At 36.4% G+C, this 23,563-nt stretch overlaps 2 protein-coding genes across 4 annotated transcripts in view; both read left to right on the plus strand.

The window, feature by feature from the left end:
• Positions 1-11,968, plus strand: part of SPATA1 (spermatogenesis associated 1) — a 28,222-nt gene extending 16,254 nt beyond the window's left edge. The window contains 5 exon segments of the mRNA XM_060084889.1: positions 1,627-1,738; positions 2,474-2,537; positions 7,431-7,542; positions 8,232-8,357; positions 11,908-11,968. Of these exon segments, the coding sequence (XP_059940872.1) occupies positions 1,627-1,738; positions 2,474-2,537; positions 7,431-7,542; positions 8,232-8,357; positions 11,908-11,936 (443 nt within the window). The 3' untranslated portion in view covers positions 11,937-11,968.
• LOC132480585 (transmembrane protein 258-like) overlaps positions 1-23,563 on the plus strand; it is a 49,598-nt gene that overhangs the window by 22,861 nt on the left and 3,174 nt on the right. The window lies entirely within an intron of this gene.

A 23,563-nucleotide genomic window follows, 5' to 3' on the forward strand; every position in this document is an offset into this window, starting at 1 on the left:
ATTTAACTGCAAGATCCTTGTTTGCAAAGCTAAAATGTAGGCAGTGGGAAGCCATCTGAATTTTTTAACAGGAGTGGCTTGATTGGATTTCAGTTCTAGAGAAACAATGTAGGTGACAATATGGAGACTAGACTGAGGTAATAAAGACCTGAATTAGGAAATGCAATGGAATGGAAATCAGAACTTGAAGTCTAGAGACTTCTAAGGATTGGGTACTGTGCTGAAAGCGTTTTACATGCACTATGCCATTTTAGAGATAAGGAAACTGAAGCGAGAGAAATAACTTACCTGAGATCACACCCACTGTGATAATGCCAGGACCTGAATTCTTGTGTATTTGACTGAAGCCCATACTTTACAACACTGTTCTAGAGTAATACTGAACTTTTCACTATTGTCAAAAATGCTATATACATTAGTACAATACTTTGTCTTGCAAATGCCATTTTCTTTGCTTAAATTTCTCTTTCTCTCTTCTTTGCCAGGCAAACATCTCACAGTTAAAAACATAGTTTCACAGTTATCACTCCTCCTTCTGTGAATCTATAACATTTTATATGTATATCTACTCTAGCTCTCAAAACACTGTATTTTTTTCAAAAGTAAATAGACCTGCTTTCTTATTAAGTTGCATAGGTATTGAATGGTGCATTGCATCATTCTCTAAACTTATTAGGAATAAGAGATACATGTCATATATTCCTATCAAAATGTCACTCAGAATCTACTGAGTTTTCCGTTGTTGCTTCTTTTTAGGGGCAGGTCGGGGAGTGGTATTTTACTATCAGTTTTAAACAGCTGATATATCTATTTTTTGTTCCTTTGCCTTGAATATATCTTTTAGAAAATCCCTATTTGTTGTCTTTATATGACTAAGTCCAGTGCCAGATAGGAAATAAGTGGTAGCAACCTGACTAAAACTAAACCAGTGTGGGCTTCAGGTTGCAAAATACTGTGGCAACTCTTGTAAAATGACTTTTCAAACACTAATATGACTCCAATTTTTTCTAAATTAAAAAAAATTGATTTCCCCAAGGGAAAAAATCTGCATTAATACTACCAGGTTCATGGATCTCTTGTTCATGTAGATCATGTGGAACATTAGTGTTAATGTTTTAAAGACATTGTGTGGCTTTCTTATATGGAGAAATTCTGTTAAAATGAAGGGAGATTTTATAAATGAAAATGTATGTGAAATAACAAATGGCATTATATGCTCTGTATTTATACCCAGCACTTTCCAGAGAAGGATCCTCAGAATACTCCTAAAAGATGCTTTTGGCAAAAGCTTTATGAAGACAACAAAGTTTGAATAAAACCCAACTTACCCCCTCTTGCAGATTCATATTGTACATAAAAACAGAGAAGTCCTGCCATAGGGGTGTGTGGGTGGGGGAATTTGTGTTCTGTTAGGATTGCTTAATCCAATTTTTCCCAAACTGAATTTACCAAAGAATTCTCCTTTTGCATAAACTGAAGTTTCATGAAATTCAGTTTGGAAGAGTAAAGTTCATAGAGATTCTGAAACATGGGATAAGAGTATATAGTATGTACATAAAAAAACAAAATTTTATTCTAGTATTAATATTATGAACTTTCTTTGCTATGGATGGGCATCAACATCAGCTGGGGGAAAAGCCAGTCCAAATGAAAGTCAGACTGGAAATAATCAAATTGGAAATTCTGAATTGCCAGGCTCACAGGAAGATTCAGATAATGATTATTTTAGTGGCAAAAAAGGTAATTAATATGGATGTTGATTCTACGTGTCATAATCTAGAGTGAGATATCCAGGGTACTATTATAAAGACTTCTAATTAGAACAAAGACATGAGTGAAGTTAGTGACATTTTTAATTAAAATTACCTTGATTCTGATGTTTACTGTTATATACTAATATTCCCTTCCAACATAATGAGGGATAATTTATTGCTTAAATTTATTCTGTTACAATCCTTTTGTCATCAGGGGCAACCTAATGACAGAAAAATTTCTGTCTTCATTTGCCTTTCTTAGAATTAATTTTTCTGCCTCTTTTATCTTCCTGGTTTTGAGTAAACTAATCATGCTTGAGTTTCACATTGGTATCATTTCATTCAAAATTATAGTACTTAGACAACAGTTTTGCATATAGTCTTCTGAAATTAAGATAATGAATTTTATAAACAATTATTCACAAAAGAACTATAAGCAAAGTATATTTACAAAATTTCCAGTTATTTTACCTTGCTATAGACATTGGACTATGATTTGAATTTAGCTATAATATAGTGAAATATTGTTTTATAACTCATGCTAAATGTAGTTTATGTTGATCATTAACAAGTTTGAAAGATAATATAATGGTTTCAAGCAGACTTTTAAAATTTTTAATGTTATATTTGTGTTTATAGAATATCAAATAAAAAATATGAAAAGTTAATATTCATGGAATCATTTTTTAATGTGACTTTCAAATCTGTCATTCCCCTTTAAGTCAGTTTCTTTGGAAAAATGAAGATGATAGAACTAATATCATTAGAAGAGAGGACAATCAGGTATGATTTTTAAATTTAAAAAAATTTTTTTATTTTTTTATACAGCAGGTTCTTATTAGTTAGCTACTTTATACATGTTAGTGTATATATGTCAATCCCAATCTCCCAATTCATCCCACCACCACCACCACCCCCGCCACTTTCCTCCTTTTGTGTCCATACGTTTGTTCTCTACATCTATGTCTCTATTTCTGCCTTACAAACCAGTTCATCTGTACCATTTTTCTAGATTCCACATATATGCATTAATATATGGTATTTGTTTTTTTTCTCTTTCTGACTTCACTCTGTATGACAGTCTCTAGGTCCATCCATATCTCTACAAATGATCCAATTTTCATTCCTTTTTATGGCTGAGTGATATTCCATTGTATACATGTACCACATCTTCTTTATCCATTCGTCTGTTGATGGGCATTTAGGTTGCTTCCATGACCTGGCTATTGTAAATAGTGCTGAATTTTTTTAGATGTGGTATTGCACCATAATATTTATACTGAAATTGAAATGGAACTGCAGATTAAAATGTCTTAAATTTTCTAACCTTAAATGTTAGAGTAGGGGAGATAAACCTCAAAATTCAGGACCCTGCCAATTCAGTGAAATTTCTGGGAGTTTCATGATCTGGGACATGTTGAGGTATGCCCTTTAAAGGAAAAACCAGGTTTTTGTATCTTGCCCCAGCTACCATGAAGAATGAGTCACTTGATGGACCTGTTTGGAATTTGGAGATTTACTGCATTCAGATGCATGGCTCCAATCTTTTTTTTTTTTTAATCAAGTAATCTAAAAGACTGCCAACTTTGAGTGGGCCCAGAGCAAGAGAAGGCTCACAAGGTGATCCAAGAGGCACAGCAAGCAGTGCTGCCAGTTGTGTGCTAATATCCATCTGGTCCAGTGATGCTTGATATGTTAGAATACATATGTTGGTTGTTGGTTATATATGATATGTTGGTTGGAATGCTGAATGGAGTCTGAGACAAGTCCTGAGAGGAGAATCACAGCTCAGAGCCTTTGAGTTTTGGAGCAGAAGCATGCCATATTCAGCAAATAATTGTTTTATTGATGCTAGATATTAATAAAATATGCTGTCTTCACACTTTAAAAATTTTCCAGCTGGTGGGTGCTTAATGCTATTTCACTGTGGCTTGAATTTTCATTTCCCAGATTACCCATACAGTTGATCATATTTTTATATTTTATAGACTCCATTTTGATAACTTTTTTGGAGAACTACCTTTTCAAGTATTTCTATTGTGTTGCCTGCCATATATTTCTGATTAGTAGGAGTTTTTAATACACTTTGGAGGGTAGTCCTTTGATGCTTATATGCATTGCAAATATCTTCCCCTACTCTGTGCCTTGTCTATAATCTACATTGTTTAATATGTTGTTTAAGTGTTCCATATCCTTATTTTTTTTCTACATTTTTCTTTCTATGTCTTGGACTGAGAATAGTATATTAGAATCTTCTGTTATTAGTATGTTACTGTTTATCCTTACATCTCCTGTGGTTTTTGATTTATTTAGATTTCTATGTATTATTTGGCACAAAGTTGTTCTCATGCAAATAGTAATATTATCACTTTTGCATTATGAAGTGCCCTTCTTTGACTCATTAAATGCTTTTTTGACCTGAATTCTCCCTTACTGCATATCAAGATATTAACCTCTCCTTTCTTTTTGTTTACATTTATTTGGTATACCCCTATACTCCTCCCCTACTTTTTTTCCCAACTTTTCTGAATTGCTTTGTTTTAGGTATGTCTTTATAACAGACACGCTAGAGTTGGGTTTCCCTTTGTAAGCCAGTCTGAAAGTCGTTTTCATTTAGTAGATGAGTTATGTCCACTTATGTTTTTGATAGGACTGATATATTTGACCTCAGATTTCTCATTTTACTTTATGTTATAGTTACTATGTGTTACTATGTGGTTTATTTGCACTCCCCCCGCCACTCCTGGTACTTAGGAAATCTGAATCTCATTCTAGTGTTTACCTTTATGCTGATACAAATTTATGCTAATATTCCTAACCCTCCTTTTTCCTTTTTTTAAAATTTATGCTTCTGATTTTGATTTGTTACCTCTAAAATTATCCTCTGACTCCTATCTTTAAATTCAAGGCAATTAAAAAGTCATCTTTCCCCCTCCTTTCTCCTCTCATATACTTTTAGTTGTGTTATTTCTACTTTGTTAAAGAACAGAACATTTATGGGCTGTGCTTCTTGTCTTATCCTCCTCACCTTTGTTTTAGTCTTAGATCTATAATTAAATATGTTCAACACTTACTGCCAGTTCTTTTACACAAGATTTTTCAATCATTTCTTCGTTGGGTAAAGCTCTACTTATAAAAAAAAAAAGCTCCCAGGTATGATATTTCCTTACGTCTTACATATTTAAAATTTTGTCTAGAGCAGGAATAGGCAGACAAGGCCCACAGCTTGTTTTGTGAAGCATGGGACCTAAAAATGTTTTTTACATTTTTAAAAAGTTGAAAAAAAGAATTATGACAAATACCATATGTGGCCCACAAAACCTCAATTATTTACTCTGAGGCCTTTTACAGAAGAAGTTTGCTCATCCCTGCTTTAGAGCCTTGATACTTGAAGGATAGCTTGATTGGCTGTAACATCCTTGGCTTACACAATTTTTCCTTGAGTTTATTAAAATGTTGCTCTACTGATGTTTTGTTTTATATGTTACTGTTAAGAAGTATGATGCCAAACTGATTTTCTTTTCTTTGTAAATTGGCTTGGTTATTTTTGTCTGGAAGGCCAGAGGATTCCTTTAATATGTAGTAGTTTTATCAGGCTATATTTCAGTTGAGAGTTCTAGGTCTGGTTTTTATGGGTACCCAGTGGGCCCTTTCAGTATGGAAATCAGGACTTCTTTTATTTCAAGAAATTATAACTCTAGAAAACAATATAAATAGCAGATCCATTCCATGGTTTTTTTTGTTGTTGTTTTTTTTCAAAGACCTCAACTGATCTTATCCTAGTTCTTCTTTACCTTTTATCTCTACTGCTTTCTCTCTGATCTAGTTTACTATTTTATTTATCTTTAATTTTCTTTACTCCTTTTATTTCTGTTCTCTATTATGCTTACTATATTTTTGGTCATATCTGTTCCTTTGTGGATACCTGTTTTTCATTTCTGAGACAGTTTTGTTTTTTCTTTAATTTCTTTCTTCAGTTTGGTCAATTTCCATTTTACATCTTCCTGTTATTTTTCCATTTTTATTCTGAGTTTCTTAATTTGTGATTTGTGGTGTTCATTAATACCTAAAATGATATGATTTAATTTAATTTAATCTATGTTGGGAATATTGTTAATTTTTCCTCTGCTTCTTGGCTGCTGGTTTTGTTTTGTTTTAGTTCTCAGTTTTCAGGGTTTTCAAAAAGTAACTTTGTATGGATGCTATATTATGTTGTAGATTTTGTGTATGTTTATTTGTGTTGGATTTTTCTGAATCAGTAACAGGTGTTCTTGTAGAGAAACAGGTGTTCTGGTGGTTTATTTTAGCTTGTATCAATAGATTAGGAAAGCTATCTCCTGTTGTTATAGTGAAATGCAGTTATTTATTTATGTATTTTAAAATAAATGGGGCCTTAAGGGAAGTGGTCTTTTTTCTTTGTATTCTTTCCTGCTAATTTAATTCAGCAGAGCTCTTAACTTGACCACCTTCTTTTCTCTTACCACCTAGCCCTGACGAACATCTCTTGCTTCCAAAGATTTTTCCTCTCACCCAGTAGCTATGTTTTCCCATAATTACCACCTCTGGCCCCCTACATTTTAAAAGCCCCTTTCTTTTAGATTCCTCATAGAAAGAGCTTTGATTTACCATTTGGTACACTTACTCAGTATTCTTCCACCACATGCAGGACCTTCTCCTTTAAGACTAAATTGTGGTTGATGCTTACTGTGTTATCTGTGTATTGTGCTCTTTAATGCATAGTTCCCATCAGACTCTGCTCAGGTGTGAGCTCCTAAGCACACTCTGCTGGTCTAGGGTGTTTATTTTCCCCACTTACATGTAAATTAAAGTATATGTAAATTAGAGGATTCTGTGTCCTAGTTATTCTACAGACATAAATTATGGGTGATTGTATTTGCTTTCTTTTTATAGTAGTTGAGAGCATGCGTGGAGAGATTTTAGTGGCTGCCATTATCCTGTGGGAACCTGACCTTGTAAGTTAAGGTCAATGCAATAAAATAGAAAAAGAATAATAAAACAAAGTAGGGGTAAGGGATTAATGAAGATAAAAGTAGAAGCTAATAAGTTACAGAAGTTATAAGCCTGGTAGAATTGAAAACAATTCAAGGTCTATAAAGTGGTAGTGGCAGAAACATTAACATTGGTAAGGCTTGAGGTAGTTCATCAAAAAAGGGTAGAAACACAAAAATTAGGTGAGATGAAGGCAATATAACACAAATACAGAGGTGATAAAATTTATCAGAATAAAATGTATGCTAAAGTTTAAAAATGTGCTAGGATCTCCAATTTTCTAAGCAAATATACATGATCAAAATTGGCTCAAAATGAAAAAAATTCAATAGCCATCTTACAAACATTTCAAAGTTGCCATAACAAGTAACTGAAATCAGAAATCTTGGAAGAAAATCATGTTTAGAAAGGAATATGGATTCTTTTTTTTTCTTCTTTTTGAATTTTAAGTTTGAAGCTCCTGTGGTATAATGTCCAAGTAATGTCCAGTGGAATGGAGAAGCTAGAGCACAAGAGAGGGTCTATAGTTATAAAGACAGATTTGGGAGTTCATCACCATACAAGTAAAAAAATGCATTACTGTTGTGCATTACCAGATGTTTACAAATAGGTGAAAAACAATGTGTAACCCTACCAGATCTTACTGATTATCATGTTTGCTTACAGCTAGCTAAAAAAGAGTACATCAGCCTACCAGACCTTATTGATTTTACTTCAGTTCCTTGTCAACCTGCTCTTTCTCCAGGAATAACTGATATATCGTTATTACAGATTGAGAGTAAGTATGATGATACCATAATTACAGATGTAAGTACAGATGATTCTGTGAGGTAAAGTTAAATAATGTTAATGAGAAGTTAATTGTTTAATGCATACAGAGTTTCAGTTTGGGAAGATAAAGTTTTGGCGATAAAGGGGTGGTGATTGTTGTGGAACATTATGAATGCATGCAGCGCCATTGAACTGTACATTTAAATATGGTTAAAATGGTCAATTATGTATGTTTTACCACAAGAAGTTAAAGTATTTTAAAGTCTACGACTGTTATGTTGATTAGTGCATATGTGTGTCACTAATATTATTTCTGCTTTTTAAATATGTACTCTAAAATATACATTTTTCCATGTAAGATTTAAGTACAATAACTTCGGTCCCAAGATAAATTTACTTAAAGAATTAAAACAAGAGGTATAACTACATGAGCTTTGCCTAGTTTCCATACATGTATATAAATGCAGAAGAGACATACTGTTTTGTTTACATATATATAAATCCCCTATAGATACTGAAATGACTCCTCAGTGTTTTCCATCATGGCACATGCTGTACTGCAGCCAGAAAACCAGAGTTTGGGGTAAAATTCAGACTTGCTGTTGTAAGCATTTTTTAGTTTTATACTCTATATTTTAGGATATGAGCCGTCTTTTAGCTTTTAGACATTGATGAGTATGGGTTATAATCTTCTAGGAGAGAATATTATTGAAAAAATGAAACAAGTAAAGGAAGAAAGAAGATATCTGGAAAGAATTAGAGAAGAACTAATAAAAAAGGTTGAAAGGCTATTGGAACAAGGCAAATTAAAGCGATATCATGGTAAAGTTTATTACATATCTTTTATCACTATAAAGGAAACTCGTTTTACAGAATTTATGCCTTTGGAATAAATGATAAAATGATAATATTTACTATTTTACTGGTTTAAGTGGTACACTACTTATATAAATTCACTATAGGAAAGATGAAATCATTGTTCAACTCTATACAATAAATGCACCATGCTTTTTATTAAAATTCAATTATTTTTTAAAATGGACATTTGTTTATTCATTTCAACATTCATTTATTAAATAAGTATTTATTAAGGGCCTACTGATCTTAGTCACTGTTCCAGGGGCTGAGGTGATACTAATAGGCCAACATAATCTTGTCTCTGCCTTCAAAGTGCTTATGGTCCAGTGGGGAAATGATGATCAAGTTAAGCAGTAGTGATACGTACTGATGACTGCTATGATAAAGGAATTACAAATTCTATGCATAGGAGTACAGAGGAAGAACACCTAAATTAGATGGAAGAGGTCAAGAAAGGCTTGCAGGAAAAGGTAGATGAACTAGAATCTGAAGTGTGCCTCCTCTTGGCTGTAGGCCTTCAGGCATTCTTTCCCCTCTGCCACCTAAATCTTCTTTTCCTATCTTCTCCTTCTACCCCCTTCTTCCCAGTTCCTGGTTATTTCCTACCAGTCATTCAATCTCAGCTAAGATACCACTCTTGAAGCCTTCTTTGTGCCCCTTAGTGTCCCCTAGATGCTCAATTTTTGTGGTATGTGTGTGTGTCTGCTTTGCTAAACTGACTGGATGAGTGAATGAATGAGAGAAATGAGGTAGGAAAAATAGACAGTTTCCTTGCAATAGAATTAGAAACAATGTTGTTAGAACTGGTAGAAATGGAAAAATGAGCCAGGGTGGAGAAAGTATAGGATAATGGTTTGAGCGATGTTAAATAATTTGAGAGGCCTGCATTTTGGGTTGTATTTGAGGATAAAAAGGGTAAAAGGTATATATGGAATTAACTGCTTTTAGGATTCTCAATTTACAGCAAAATTATTGCTTCAGTACTAGATCTGACTAGAGGTTATAGACAGCGTCAGGAGGTATTTCTTAATGTTCTACCTCATAATATTAGTGTTGTCCCAGAAGTGGTGGCAATGATTTGGCCTTGTTGTGCTGTTTAAAAGAGCAATTTTATCAGACAGATTTGAGCAATGGATTAGAAATCACAGGACAAGGATTCTAATACTAGAATAATCTTATACTTAGGCAAGTTATTTCTCCTCTTTTTGCCTCACTCCTTCTATTTATAAAATGAGAATCATCGGTCACTTTCTATTTCAACAGGAATGTTTCATGATAAAAGGTATGTATCAGCCGTCAAATATTTATTGAGCCTACTATATACCTCAGTTCTCAGCATTGTTTTAAATGCTGAGGATACAGCAGTAAACAAGACAAACATAGCCCTGCCCTTAAGGAGCTTGCCTCTAATGGGAGGAGACCAACAATAAATAAGTAAGACAATGTCAGCTACTGATTAGAGCTGAAAAGTCAACTAAAAGAGTACAGTAAAGAGTGGTGGGGCAGGAGAGATGGTTTAGCTGCGGTTTTCAAGGAAGGCTTCTTTGAGGAGATATCACTAAGATTTGATTAATAAAATGGTAAGCACGTGAAGAGACAGGGTAAAAAGAGTCCAAACAGGAGGAACACTAAAAATCAAGGTACAGAGATAGAAATAAGCTTGCAGAATTAAGGACCTGAACTAAGACCAATACGGCTGGAGTGTGATAAATAAGGAGGAATGTAGAGGGAGAAAATCAAAAGATCAGCAAGGAACAGATAGGCCAAGTCAAGGAGTTTGGGTTTTATTATCAATACAAGTAATATCGGAAGACATCAGAGGATTTTTAAACTAAGGATTTATGTGATTTTTTAAATATCTTAGATCAGGATGACTGCGGTATGGAATAGCCTGTAGAGGGGCAAGAATGGAAGCAGAGAGACCGTTAGAAAGATAATACAGCTTTCAAAAGATGATAGTGGATTGCCTAGGAATGTAGCACTGAAGAAGGGAGAATGTGGTAGATGCTCAAAGTATTTTGGCAGTGGTACCAGTAAAACTTGCAGAGGGATTGGATATAGGGCTGAGGAAAATAGTTAAAATCTTGAGTTAAAAGTTCCATATAGTTTTATATTTTTAATTAAATCACTTTATAATATAGAATTTTAAAATTTGGTGTTTTCATTTCTTCGATAATCTTAAAAAAAGAAATAAAAGCATATTCTGGTATACTAGCATGCAGTTTGTGTTTATATTTAGTTTAAGTTTATATTTAGTTTATATTTAGAATCTCATTGGTGTCAAAGTGATTCCCTAAACTGGCAGAGTTTAATTTCTAATTTTCTAAACCAGAAGTCTCAGGTTTAAGAAATTCTGCCCTACAGAAGTTTGGGGATATACCTGGAATAATGTTGATAAATGATGAATCAGAATCAGCTGATTTCACAAAACAAGTCATTTTGGGGCTGAAAAATAAGGAAAATCTGAAAAAATATATTTTGCCTTTTCTTTCATAGCTTTAATTATATAAATAGTGGATTCAAATCAGATTATAGATAAAAGTAATTGAAATAAAAAATATACACTTCTTGCTGTAGGTAGTATTTTGAAGAAAGATTTTCTAAACAAATTACAAGCTTAAAGAAGAACTTGATTTTGGTTCCTGGATTTATCAGTATTTTACTATATTTATAAGCAAGTTCTTTTATTATCCAATAAACATTTTACTCTTTTTTTTTTTTTTTTTTTTTTTTTTTTTTTTTTTTTGCAGTACGCAGGCCTCTCACTGCTGCGGCCTCTCCCGCTGCGGAGCACAGGCTCCAGACGCGCAGGCTCAGCGGCCATGGCCCATGGGCCCAGCTGCTCCGTGGCATGTGGGATCTTCCTGGACCGGGGCACGAACCTGCGTCCCCTGCATCGGCAGGCGGGCTCTCAACCACTGCGCCACCAGGGAAGCCCCAGAAGTACTCTTAATTCTAATAGGAATATAATTTTTAATGTAGCATGGGTACTAATAGTAAATGCCAAATAAGATAAAGCCAATCCTATCAATCATGTATAATAGGTACTCACATTATAGCTACCTTTACTATTAAATTATTTAACATTGGTTATTTCAACAAAAATATTCCATCAAATTCTAAGTCAGCAAATATCTTCTTTGTGTAACTTTCTGACAAGTGTTGACTTGAAGTTAGAACACCTGCTTGAGTTCCAACCATATAATACTTAATAGCTGTGCAATCATGAGAACTTAACACCCTTCATCTTATCTATAATAGAGGGTTAATATAATACACCTACCTCCCAAGATTTTTTAGAGGTAATTGAAAACTTCAGAACTTTAAAACTTTGTAAACTTTAAAGCTCTCAAATTAAGAGGTTTTTATATGTTTCAAGAAAGCATTACAAATGGAAAGGTATACAAATGACTTAGAAATACTAAAATATTATCTTAATGTTTGAGGTTATAGAATTAATATTGCTGATAAATGATTGTTTTGTGAATTCTTACCAGTTAATGTCTTAGTATAGGGAGAATTGGCTCCTGCAATACATTGTGACCAGACCAGACTTCGTTCACCATAAGACATCACAAAGAGAAAGTCACAAGCATCTGCAATTCCAGTATAATTATAGCACCTCCTACCTACACAGTTTGGAGACCAAGATACATCAAAGGTTACCTGTGGGAAAACCATTTTATGTAACATGATCAAATATGCATATTATGGCAGATGTTTTGTTGATTATATATTCTCTTGCCTCATATTACTCCACCCCCCAAAAAGAACCACTTATGTGTCTGACATAAGTTTTGACATGTATGGAACTAGAACAATTCTAAGAAATATATTTTTTGCTTACACAGACTGACCCAGACATATATTTTGGACAATGTTTTGGACATATATTTAGATAATGGACATATATTTGGATGCAGGCATATTTGGACATACACAATGACCAGGAGAAGGCACTGTGTAGAAGAGGAATTTTAAAGTCACATGCCTTCAAAGGACAGACTAGCAATTCAACTGATTGAAGGAAACTGGTATAATCACAGTAGGGTGTGGTAGGGCCCATAAGCAACTAGAGAGTAAAAGCACACTAAAAGAATTCAAATACAAAAGTTTTTTTAAAATATTGTGCAAGCTAAATAGGTCATCTCTTGGCACAAGCTTACTGGACTGTGTTGGCAGTTTGAGCCCTTGATTTACAATTACTTTACATGGTAAGTTTAGTCCAACATTACAGTTAAAGAGTAGTGGTGTTTTATGGCTACAAGTATAAATTAATCAACTCAAAATGTTGAACAAATCACTTAAATGGTCTTATTTTATGGAAATATTCAAATAAAACTTGAGTGTTAAATTATCTTTCATTTTGAATAGTGAGCCAGTCCTCAATAAGGATGAATCTCTTTAAAAGATTTATTGCCGGGCTTCCCTGGTGGCGCAGTGGTTAAGAGTCCACCTGCCAATGCAGGGGACACGGGTTCGTGCCCCGGTCCGGGAAGATCCCACATGCCGCGGAGCGGCTGGGCCCGTGAGCCATGGCCACTGAGCCTGCGCGTCCGGAGCCTGTGCTCTGCAACGGGAGAGGCCGCAACAGTGAGAGGTCCGCGTACCAAAAAAAAAAAAAAAAAAAAAAAAAGATTTATTGCCTTAAGATGTTGGTCAAAGGGTCAGACTTTCAGTTATAAAATAAATAAGTTCCGACACCTAATGTAAAAGAAAAAAGATTTATTGCCTTAACTGAATATTAGTTAGCTTTATTTTATTAATATAGGTCTGCAAACATTCTAAAGCTTCATTAAAAGTTTTCTTCTTAATTAGGCTCTCAATAAATGTATTGATTAATATTACAAAAAATTGAGGTATTTTAGTTAAATTTTTACACTTTGGCTAATTTACTCTACTTTAACTCTTTTTAGGACTTTCTCAAAATTCTCTCTCTAATTCTTTCTTATTAACACTAAAGGAAGCTCTGCTTTGTAAGTATAGGCTTTCCCCAAAGCTCTCCAGCAAAATAGGTTATAAAGTGAAATTTTTACATATTGGACTTCATTTTATCGCTGTGCCCTCTTACAAAATGGAAGTATAATAAGGTAATAGAGAAAGTGATTCCCTCTAAGCAGGTAAATTTCAAATCCATTTTGTAAGTCCTTACCTCTCTCCTGAGCAGTGAGAATATTTCCACCTGGGTTTCCTCCTGAGTAGTGAGAATATTTTCATCTAGGTTTGCTGTCATGGTTAATCTCATATTTTTGAGAAGGCAGCATTAGTATATTAGAAAAGAAATCAAAAGACTTTGGTTCTTATCTTGGCTCTCTTATAACTAGGTTATTTCATTTTAAATATCTGATCTGTTTTCCCACATGTAACAATGAAGGTGTAGAAAGAATTCTTCAAGAGCACTTCTAGCTCTTTAATTCTGTGATCACAAATTCTATAATCCTAAATTATAATCTTTTCCCAGAAACTCATTTCTCCTTCCTGGGGCTCTATATTAGTCATTTTTTTCTGGTCACCAGTTTAAGAACCTTTGGGCCATTTTCTGACTCTTCTTCCCTCACACCCCATAACTAATCTCACATTTTCCTTTGGGTGGCCTCTCACAGTTGTTCTGCCCATTCCTTTCCATTAATTAATTAATTCAGTGAATACTGAACACTTGCTGAGTGTTAGGGTTATGCCATCATCCCAATTCAAACCATAAATTCCAAGTTATTGGATTACTGGGTTAGTCCTTACAGGTTTCTCTTTCTCCTCTAGACTTTTTTACGTACTACCATAAATAATCTTCCCCAAATACTTTCTATACACATTACCCATTACATACAGAATAAAATGCATACTCTTCAGTGTCACATCCTGGATCTTCCACAATCTGGTTCATCTTGGCAACTGTACTTCCCACTAACTTAACTAACATGAACTTGACATAGTAGCCCAAATTGCTCTACTTGCCCCTCAAACATGGAAATAGACATTCCTACTGCAAAGTCTTTGCTCAGTCTCTTCCCCCTTGCTCTTTCACTATAGCTTAATCAGGACTAGCAAGTAAGTTCCCATACATTAATTCTACCCTATTAACAACAGCAATCTAGAGAATGAAGGAAAAGTTTCTGAGACCAAAATGTATGAGGAGAGGAGTATGGTGGCTTGCATACCAGGTATTTGCTATTCTTGATCTAGATTGTACTCATCTGAAAAGCTGAATTCCACACTGACAAACCTACCCTACTTGTATAAAGCCACAGAGATGTTGATCGTTACATCATTTATTATTTTTCCAGTGATTCTCAAACTCATGTTGACCAACTACACCAGAATCACCTATCACAGTTGGCAAAAATACAGTTCCTAGAATCTATGCCAGAATCAACTTCTGGGCATATTTTTAACAAGCACTCCCAGGTGATTCTGAGATAGATTTAGAGTCATTAGTTTATATTATATATATCCTACTTAACTAGATTTAAAATTTTGAAAGGCAGGTATCATTCATATATTCAATAAGTAATTTTTAAACATTGTGTTAGACATCAAGGAACTGGTCCCTGCCTTCAAAAAACTCACTGTCTAGCCTAGCATTTTTTTCTCAGCTTTACTGAGGTATAATAGACAAGTAAAATTGTAATGTATTTTAAGTGTACAATATGATGATATTCATATATATGCAAAAGTATTCCCATCAAGTTAATTAACATAGCCGTCACCTTATTTATTTATTTATTTTGGTGATAACACTAAAATTCTACTCTTAGCAAATTTCAAATTATACAATACAGTACAATCAACTGTAGTCATCATGTTATGCACTAAATCCTCAGACCTTATTCATCTCACAATAAAGTTTATACCTTTTACCAGCCTAACTGTATCTAACTACAGTTTCCTTATTGATGTTTCCCTATTGATTATGTCTGAATAATCTGTCCATTGCTGAAAGTGGAGTATTAAAGTCCTCTACTAATTATATTGCTGTCCGTTTCTCCCTTCAGATATCTTAGTGTTTATTTAATACATTTGGGTGCTCTAATGTGGAGCACCCACAATAAATATTTAAAATTGTTACATCTTCTTGGTGAACTGACCCTTTTATAATTATATAATGAACTTTGTCTCTTGTTACCATTTTTTGCTTAAAGTCTATTTTGTCTGATATAAATATAGCTAACCCTGCTCACTTTTGGTTTCCATTTGCCTGGAACTAGTTTTTCAATCCTTTCATTTTTAGTCTATTTGTGTCCTTAAAGCTGAAGTGAGTCTCTTATAGGCGGCGTATAGTTGGATCTTGTTTTTTTTAATCCATTCAGCCACTCTGTGTCTTTTGATTCAAGAATTTAGTCCATTTCCATTTAAAGTAATTACTGATAGGTTTCTATGTAATATTGCCATTTTGTTAATTGTTTTCTGGCTATTTTCTAATTCCTTTTTTCCTTTCTTCTTTTCTTGCTCTCTTCCTTTGGGATTTGTGATTCCCTGTAGTGGCATGCTTGATTCCTTTCTGATTTTCTTTTGTATATCTAATGTAGGTTTTTGCTTTGTGGTTATCATGTGGCTTACATTAAAAAAAAATTTTGTAACTATGTATGGTGATGGATGTTAACTAGACTTATTGTGGTGATCATTTTGCAATATATACAAATATCAAATCATTATGTTGTACACCTGAAAAAATAATTTTTAAAACATCTTATAGTTACAACAGTCTATTTTAAACTGTTAACAACTTAGACCACATACAAAAGCTCTACATTTTTATACTCCACCATCCGACATCTTATGTTTTGGATGTCAAAATTTACATCATTTTTTATGTGTCCACTAACAAATTATTGTATAGTTTTTTTTAAAGAAGGAAACATCCTAATGTGTTCCTTTATAATTTCTATAATATACTTTTTTATTGACATATAGTTAATTTACAGTGTTGTGTTAGTTTCAGGTGTACAGTGAAGTGATTCAGTTGTACATATATATATACCTATTCTTTTTCAGATTCTTTTCCATTATAGGTTATTACAAGATATTGAATATAGTTCCCTGTGCCATACAGTAGGTCCTTTTTGTTTATCTGTTTTGTATATAGTAGTGTGTATATGTTAATCCCAAACTACTAATTTATCTCCCCCCTACCTTAATTTGGAAAAATTTAAGTTTTCCAAATGAAGAAATAATATATCAAGATCACAGAAAATCATTAGTCACTAATCTTCTAAATAACCATTATGAATAATTAGTAATATTCTCAAATTAAAAGAAGAAATCATGGACTATGGCTAGCTAAGGGTCATCATGCTAATTAGGATTCATATTTTGCTCAAAACCATACAGTAGTTTACTTAATTCTTTAAAAATATCTCTACCCGAGAAATGAATTAAACAGTATCTAAGATTAATTTTAGGATGCTAAAAATATAAACATGAAAAGAATTTTTTGGAAATTCAAGATAACAGATGATGTAAGTATAACTTACCAATTGGCTTAGACACATCTGGTAAAAACTGTAACTCACCTTTTAGCACTACCCTGGCTCCTTTTGAATGAGCATAGCACATAAGTTCTGAGTCATAATTTGAAAAAAGTACGACAGTTGTAGTCTGTGACCAGTCATAATATTTCCAAGTTTTATGTCCAACATCAAACACAAAGACCTGCCAAAACAACAGGGATAAGCACCCTCACTTAAACCAAGAAGAATATCATGCTGACCACCCAAAGTAACAATTAAACGTTGATCATATGCCAGGCACTGAGAGTACAACAGTGAATAAGACATAGGGGTCCCAATTAATTGGTGGCAGAGGAAATTAGTGGGGCCTGGAAAGTAGGAGAGGGTAGGCTAGGAAGAAATAGGGGCAAGTGTCAAGGCCTGGAGGCAGAGCATGGAGGTTTGTATGGCTGACGCCTAAAATTTGGAGGGAGACAACAGTGAAGAACCTGAGGGTGGTAGGCAGGGTTAAATCATGAAAGGACTTGAAGCCTTCTTGAGAAATTATCCCAAGGGAAAGGGTTTTAAAAAGAGAATATACATATTTTAGGTGTGCATTTTAGAAAAATCCCTTCAGCTGAAGTGGGAAATGGTTTAAAGAGACAAAACTGGAGGCAGAATATCTAATAGGAAAGCTTTGGAAGAATGCAGGCAAGAGATGATGGTGACCTCAACTAAAGTTGTGGAGCAGCGGAGACTATGAGATAAATGAATAAATCTGGAAGATCCTAAGAAGGCAAAATTAACAGGACTCTGACCCACTGAGTGAGTAAGGTAAGAGAAAGGGAGGAGGTTGAAAATACTCAAGTTTCTGGCCACTGCAGATGGACTCATAGGTACTGCATTTACTATGAATGATTTCTGGTGAACCTTACTACTTAGACTAGTACTCAAGTTAAATACTAAGGTGGTTGATGTTATGTTTCTCCTGTATTTTTTTCTCCACATGATACTAGAAGCACTGATCATTTTTACTTTATCCCAAATAAGGTGTTAATTCATTGATTTAGCAAATATTTATTGAATCCCAATAAGGTATAGGCAGGGTATATTGTTAGGCATTAGTGACACAGACCAGGTCCATTGGTTATTTAATGCAATAGTGTTAAGGGCTACATGGAAATGCAGGGCGCCATGACAGCATATAAAGGGGACCTGCGACCCTGGTAGGGCAGAAAAACTTCCCTGAGGACTACACTCTTTAGGGGAGGACTGAAATCTGGGCAATGACCTAGACAGGACAGAGGGGTACCAATGCACAAAAAGGATCATTCTCAGAAGAGGGAACGAAAAAGGGTAAAGGTCTCAATACCTCAGGAGAATTCTGAATTTCTGGAGCCAAAAGAAGGTCAGTGAGGCTGGAGCACAGAAATCCTGAAAGTACGTGGAAACAGATGAAACTGATAAAACTACTGAGGTAGGTGGTGGCAGGATCAAGTAGGGCTTTGTAGACCACTGAGGAGTTTCTGTTTTCTCCTGAGATGAATGGGAAGCATTAAAGTATTTTAAGCAGAGGATCATAAGATTTGCATTAAAAAATGAGAGAGACAGACACACAGGGAGAGGGGGAGAGAGAAAGGGAGAGTGATATCTATGATCACTGGGCCACTGTGAAGAGAATAGATGGGTGAGGGTGGGGAGAGCTAGCTATAAAAATTAAACCAGGCTTTTCCTAATTTTCTGTCTCCTTTTTGGTTTTTTGTTTATTGTTCAGAATTAACTATGCATAACCCATTTTTCTACTAGGCAGTTACCCACTGAAATAACAAAAATTACAAAATGTGAAACTGAACAACCCATTGTTTTTAGACTTCTTAGAATCATATTTATGTCACAAACCTTACCCCTATTTCAATTCTGATAACAAAGATTTAATATGTTAAAAATATACAGAGAGCTTGTGATATAAAAGAAATACTAAAAAATAGCTTGATGAACCAATTGAATATATAAGGGAAAAAGTAATGCAGTCTAGTCTTTGTCTTTGAAAAATATAGGTCAGTAGAGAGAAAAGACCATTAACCACCAGCATACAAATGAACAAAATTTGGCTTCTTTGCATAATTGGTTTTCTAAATGCCCCCAGATGCCACCTAACTGACTAAGAGCTATTGGGTGCTACAGAAAGTCTTTCAGATGTTAGGCTTACACACTAGGCAGGTTCTCCATAAACACTTCCGCCATTTTTACTCCTTCTAAGCAATTTATATTACTTTTTTTAACTGACATTTAAATGTCCCTGCCTCAAACGTAATCTGCGTGATTAAGAACTGGCAATTGGGGCTTCCCTGGTGGCGCAAGTGGTTGAGAGTCCGCCTGCCGATGCAGGGGACATGGGTTCGTGCCCCGGTCTGGGAGGATCCCACATGCCGCGGAGCGGCTGCGCCCGTGAGCCATGGCCGCTGAGCCTGCGCGTCCGGAGCCTGTACGCCGCAACGGGAGAGGCCACAACAGTGAGAAGCCCGCGTACTGAAAAAAAAAAAAAAAAAAAAAAGAACTGGCAATTGTCGCTATGTTTACACAAGAATTGCTCTTTTGGACTGAACTTTTCCACCTGCCTGATGTGTCCAGTTCCTGGTGCAGTCATCAAACTCTAGGCAGGCAAGTGGTCTTCATATTACCTCCGAAAGGGTGTTTGCTTAAAGCTGCCCAAGGCCTTATAAATTCTTAGGTGGGTAGATGGAATTTTTACTTAAAGACCTATTTTTATGCCCTTCTTGTGTGGCAGGTATAGAAAAGCAAAGTAAGCAGAACATTCAGTCTTCCACTGGACCGTGGGAGTGCTGAGATTCTTTCAAACTCATCTTCGATTCTCTTGGAAAGCAACAGGTGTTGCTACTTAGGGAGTATCTCCTTACCAGCCTCCTTGCTTGTCTGGTCAGACTGCCTGGGGAGAGGCACAGCAGGGCAATGCAAGGAACTTGCACTTGGAGTCAGATCTGGGTTGGAATACTGTGAGACCTGGGAGGAGTTACTCAATCTCTCTGAGCCAAAATTTCCTCATCTTTAAGGCTGAAGGAAATCCGTGGACAGAAAGGCCCCTCCGCGAGTGGTCAAAGCTGGTTTTGCGCCCCCAACACCTCTTTCTCGGGCTCGGTTATTCTACTGTAACTCCTCTTAGGGCCTTGAAGACCAGACCCGGAGCGTCAGGGGAGAGAGAGGCCACTGACCTCGAAGTCGGGGCGATGGGCGATGGGTGATGGGACGGCACAGCGCTGGGGCCTGGCACTGGCAGTCGGCCCCGAGCCAGACGCGCACTGCCAGGAGCAGCAGCAGCAGCAGAGGAGCGAGCCCCGGGGCCCCGTGCAGTGTGGGAACGAGGCGCCGGCTCCGGAGCTGCGGCCAGGCCATGCCAGCGGCTCACCAATCACCAGAGCTGTCCAGGATTCCCGGGCGGCGCCTGCTTTATGGAGGGGAGATGGAGGGGAGGGGAGGGGCCGGGCCGAGCTCCCCGGCTGGGCAGGGGAGGAGCTGGGCGGTCGCCGAGTCCGGGGGATCTGGGGCTGCGGGAGAGAGGGACAGAGGCCGCGGTGCCCCTAGCACGTCAAGCCCAGGGAGCCGGGGCCTCGGTGCCCGGCAGACAGTTGACTCAAGTGTATATCGCCTACCATCTATGTGCCTCTCTTTGGCTCTGTGTCATAGTTGTTTGTGTCCTCCTTGTGGAGTCTGAAACTGGAGGGAGTCCTCAAAATGGAGAAGTAGGATGCCTTGGAAAGGATGACTGTGCTACATGGTTGGAATGGCCCAAAGATTTTGAAGACACAGATATCTGTTGAATTAAGACAGCGGTTCGAATACGGCCTCTAATTTCGCCTCCTCCCATGCTTAAACTCCAGTGAAAACGTCAACCCACAAGGGAAAGGAGATGACAGCAACATTTTGCAAGCTTGAAAGCACAAGCATGAGGGGTAAGTGCCCCAGGCCCCAACAGTGCGGAAACTTGAGAAACAATGCAATTTAAACCTCAGAATCTTCAAAAGGTTCTGGAACTACAAGAGGTGCCTCAGGAATTAGGGGTGAAGGGGAGATGGAGGTTAAGATGTCCGAAAATAAAGGGGAATAGGTGAAAGCTGCTTGAGAAGCAGTGAAATCTCTAGATCCTTTCTCCAGCCTTATGTCTCTGGGCAGCTGCCCCTCTCCCACCCAGGCTGAAGTTTGGAGGTTTAATGCTCTGGGGAGGGTGAATTATCTGGTACTTGCCCAGGTACCATACCTAAAATAGGATATAACTGACTTTGTGCCTAACCAAAGATATTGACAACATGCCCGCAGATCATCCTATAGCAAAATTTAGTCAGAAACACCAGGCACCCACTCAGAGCTCCCTCTTTACTTTTTATCTCTTACTTTTAATCATGGACACAAACAAGACAATTGAATAATATAAAAGGAACAACAGAAAAAGGAATATGGAGGAAACAAACATTGTAGGGAGGACATTAAAAAAAAAAAAAAAAACTCTCAGTAATATCCCCAGAAAGGCAAGAGAAGATGAAGCCACAACAGGATGAAATTTTTTAAAAAGCAGGGTGGGACTAGAAAGAGTTCTTGGAAATTAGAAAGAAGATCACAGAAATGAGGAAAAAATCACAGAAGATTTGAGCAAAGTAACACAAAAATACTCTTCAAAAAGAAAGAAAATCAGGGCTTCCCTGGTGGCACAGTGGTTGAGAGTCCACCTGCTGATGCAAGGGACACGGGTATGTGCCCCGGTCCGGGAAGATCCCACATGCCGCGGAGTGGCTGGGCCCGTGAGCCATGGCCGCTGAGCCTGCGCGTCTGGAGCCTGTGCTCCGCACCGGGAAGAAAATTGGAAGAGCAGTCCAGATGGGAAGAAATCATCAATTAAGTAATTCAAGAAAAATTCCAGGAATGAAGGACAGGAGTTTTCAGAAGGAAAGGGCAAAGAATAGGTGCTAAGAGCTTCCAGAGAGAAAAAAAATCACAAAGTATTAAGAATCAGAATGTCATCAGATTTCTCAACAGCAACATCTAAAGCTCAAAGACAATGAAACAATGTGTTTGAAATTCTGAAAGAATACGCTTTCCACATAAAATTCTGCAGAATTATCAATCAAGTGGGAAAGTCATGTAAAATTTCAAAATATTGACCTATCATATACTCCAAATGGAGTGTTCTAGGCCCTGCCCCCAGAGATTCTGGTTCACTGAGTCTGGATGGGGGCTATGAATGTGAATTTGAAACAAGAGCCCCAGGTGACTGTGATGCAGGTGGTTGTGGTATGTAATCTGAGAGTCACTGCCATAATTAGTGATTTTATAATCTCTCTAAAGTACAGCTTTTCGATTTTACATTTCACCACTATTTCAGAAGCCTTCCCCATTTAGTAGGGCAGTATTTCTTATTATGGGAACTCACAGTTTTGTTTTGTTTTGTTTTTGAGGATCTGTGAATAGCTATGAACTCTCTCCAGAAAACAGCATATACATATTCATACAAATTTTGTGAACCAGTTTTTAGTTTATCTGTGGACCACTAGATTGCTCTTAGGTATAAGGCTAAGAAGTGATGTTTTACATTTACATTCCTGGAGTGGAATTCATATTTCTTTTACTGCCACAATTCACTCATGCCCCATTTTTAAAACCTCCTCAGTTCAGCTCCTTCCCATTCTCCTTACCTACTGCTATCTTGTCACTCCTGCTGGTAACTCTGCATATAAAAGTATCGAATTTTCCTGAACCAAATCAGGATGACACTTGATACCAATGACAGAAAACTCGACTTGAGCAATAAAAGTGGGAATTTATTATCTTAAGGAACTGAACTTCCATGGGTAAATCTTCAGGACCCCGAGACATTAATCATATCACTAGTTCTCAGTCTCATTCTCCAGTTCTTCAGTTCTTGGCTCTGCTTTTCTCTGAGTTGGCTCTGTTGTCGGGTAGATTTTCTCCTTATGGTGCCAAGATGGTTTCCAACATCACAGGCTTAATTTTTTTTTCCCCTAGAGATTTTACTTTTCAACAGGAAGCCAAAGTGAAATGAGTGCAAAACTGAGACTAGAAGTCTCAATATAGTTTTCCACTGATTAGTATCTCATTTTCTGCCTACAAATCGGTTTAAGGACACTAAGTTTTAACTCACGAAGTTGCTGGGAGGATACAATCTGACAGTTAATATCAACATCTTTTGGTAGTGTTTGCAAATGCTTGGCATTCTCGTCATTAGTAATGCAATGTTTTTGCATTCTTATTAGTAACATGTTTGTCATAGAATATTGTAGAGTTAACATTCTGAGAAGATCAAACAATATTCAAATTTTTTATTATGTGCTGGTGAAAAATTAAAGAACACATTGCTTAGTGTTACACATAATTTTTGAGAGGGGGCCTATGCTTTCAACTAATTAACAACTTCCATATCACGTCAGGTTATTTGGGTACACAGAGTGATTTTTTTTTAACCCAGAGAAATTGTGGTAAATTGACTCCCAAACTGATCACGAGAGACTTCATTTATTCTTGTGTTGTATTATTTAACAAATATATATTGAGTGTCTTCCACTTTCCAGGCACTCTGCTAGGCAGGGATGTAACAGTAAACAAAGCCAGTCCATCTATTATGGAGGTTGATCCAACAAGGGCTGGAAAGGGAGCCAGTACAACAGAGTCAGGGAGGTACCACAGGAGAAGCACAGCAGACTGGGCACTCAGAAGAACACC

The sequence above is a fragment of the Mesoplodon densirostris genome, chromosome 2 (assembly GCF_025265405.1).
Source record: "Mesoplodon densirostris isolate mMesDen1 chromosome 2, mMesDen1 primary haplotype, whole genome shotgun sequence".
Lineage (NCBI taxonomy): Eukaryota > Metazoa > Chordata > Mammalia > Artiodactyla > Ziphiidae > Mesoplodon > Mesoplodon densirostris.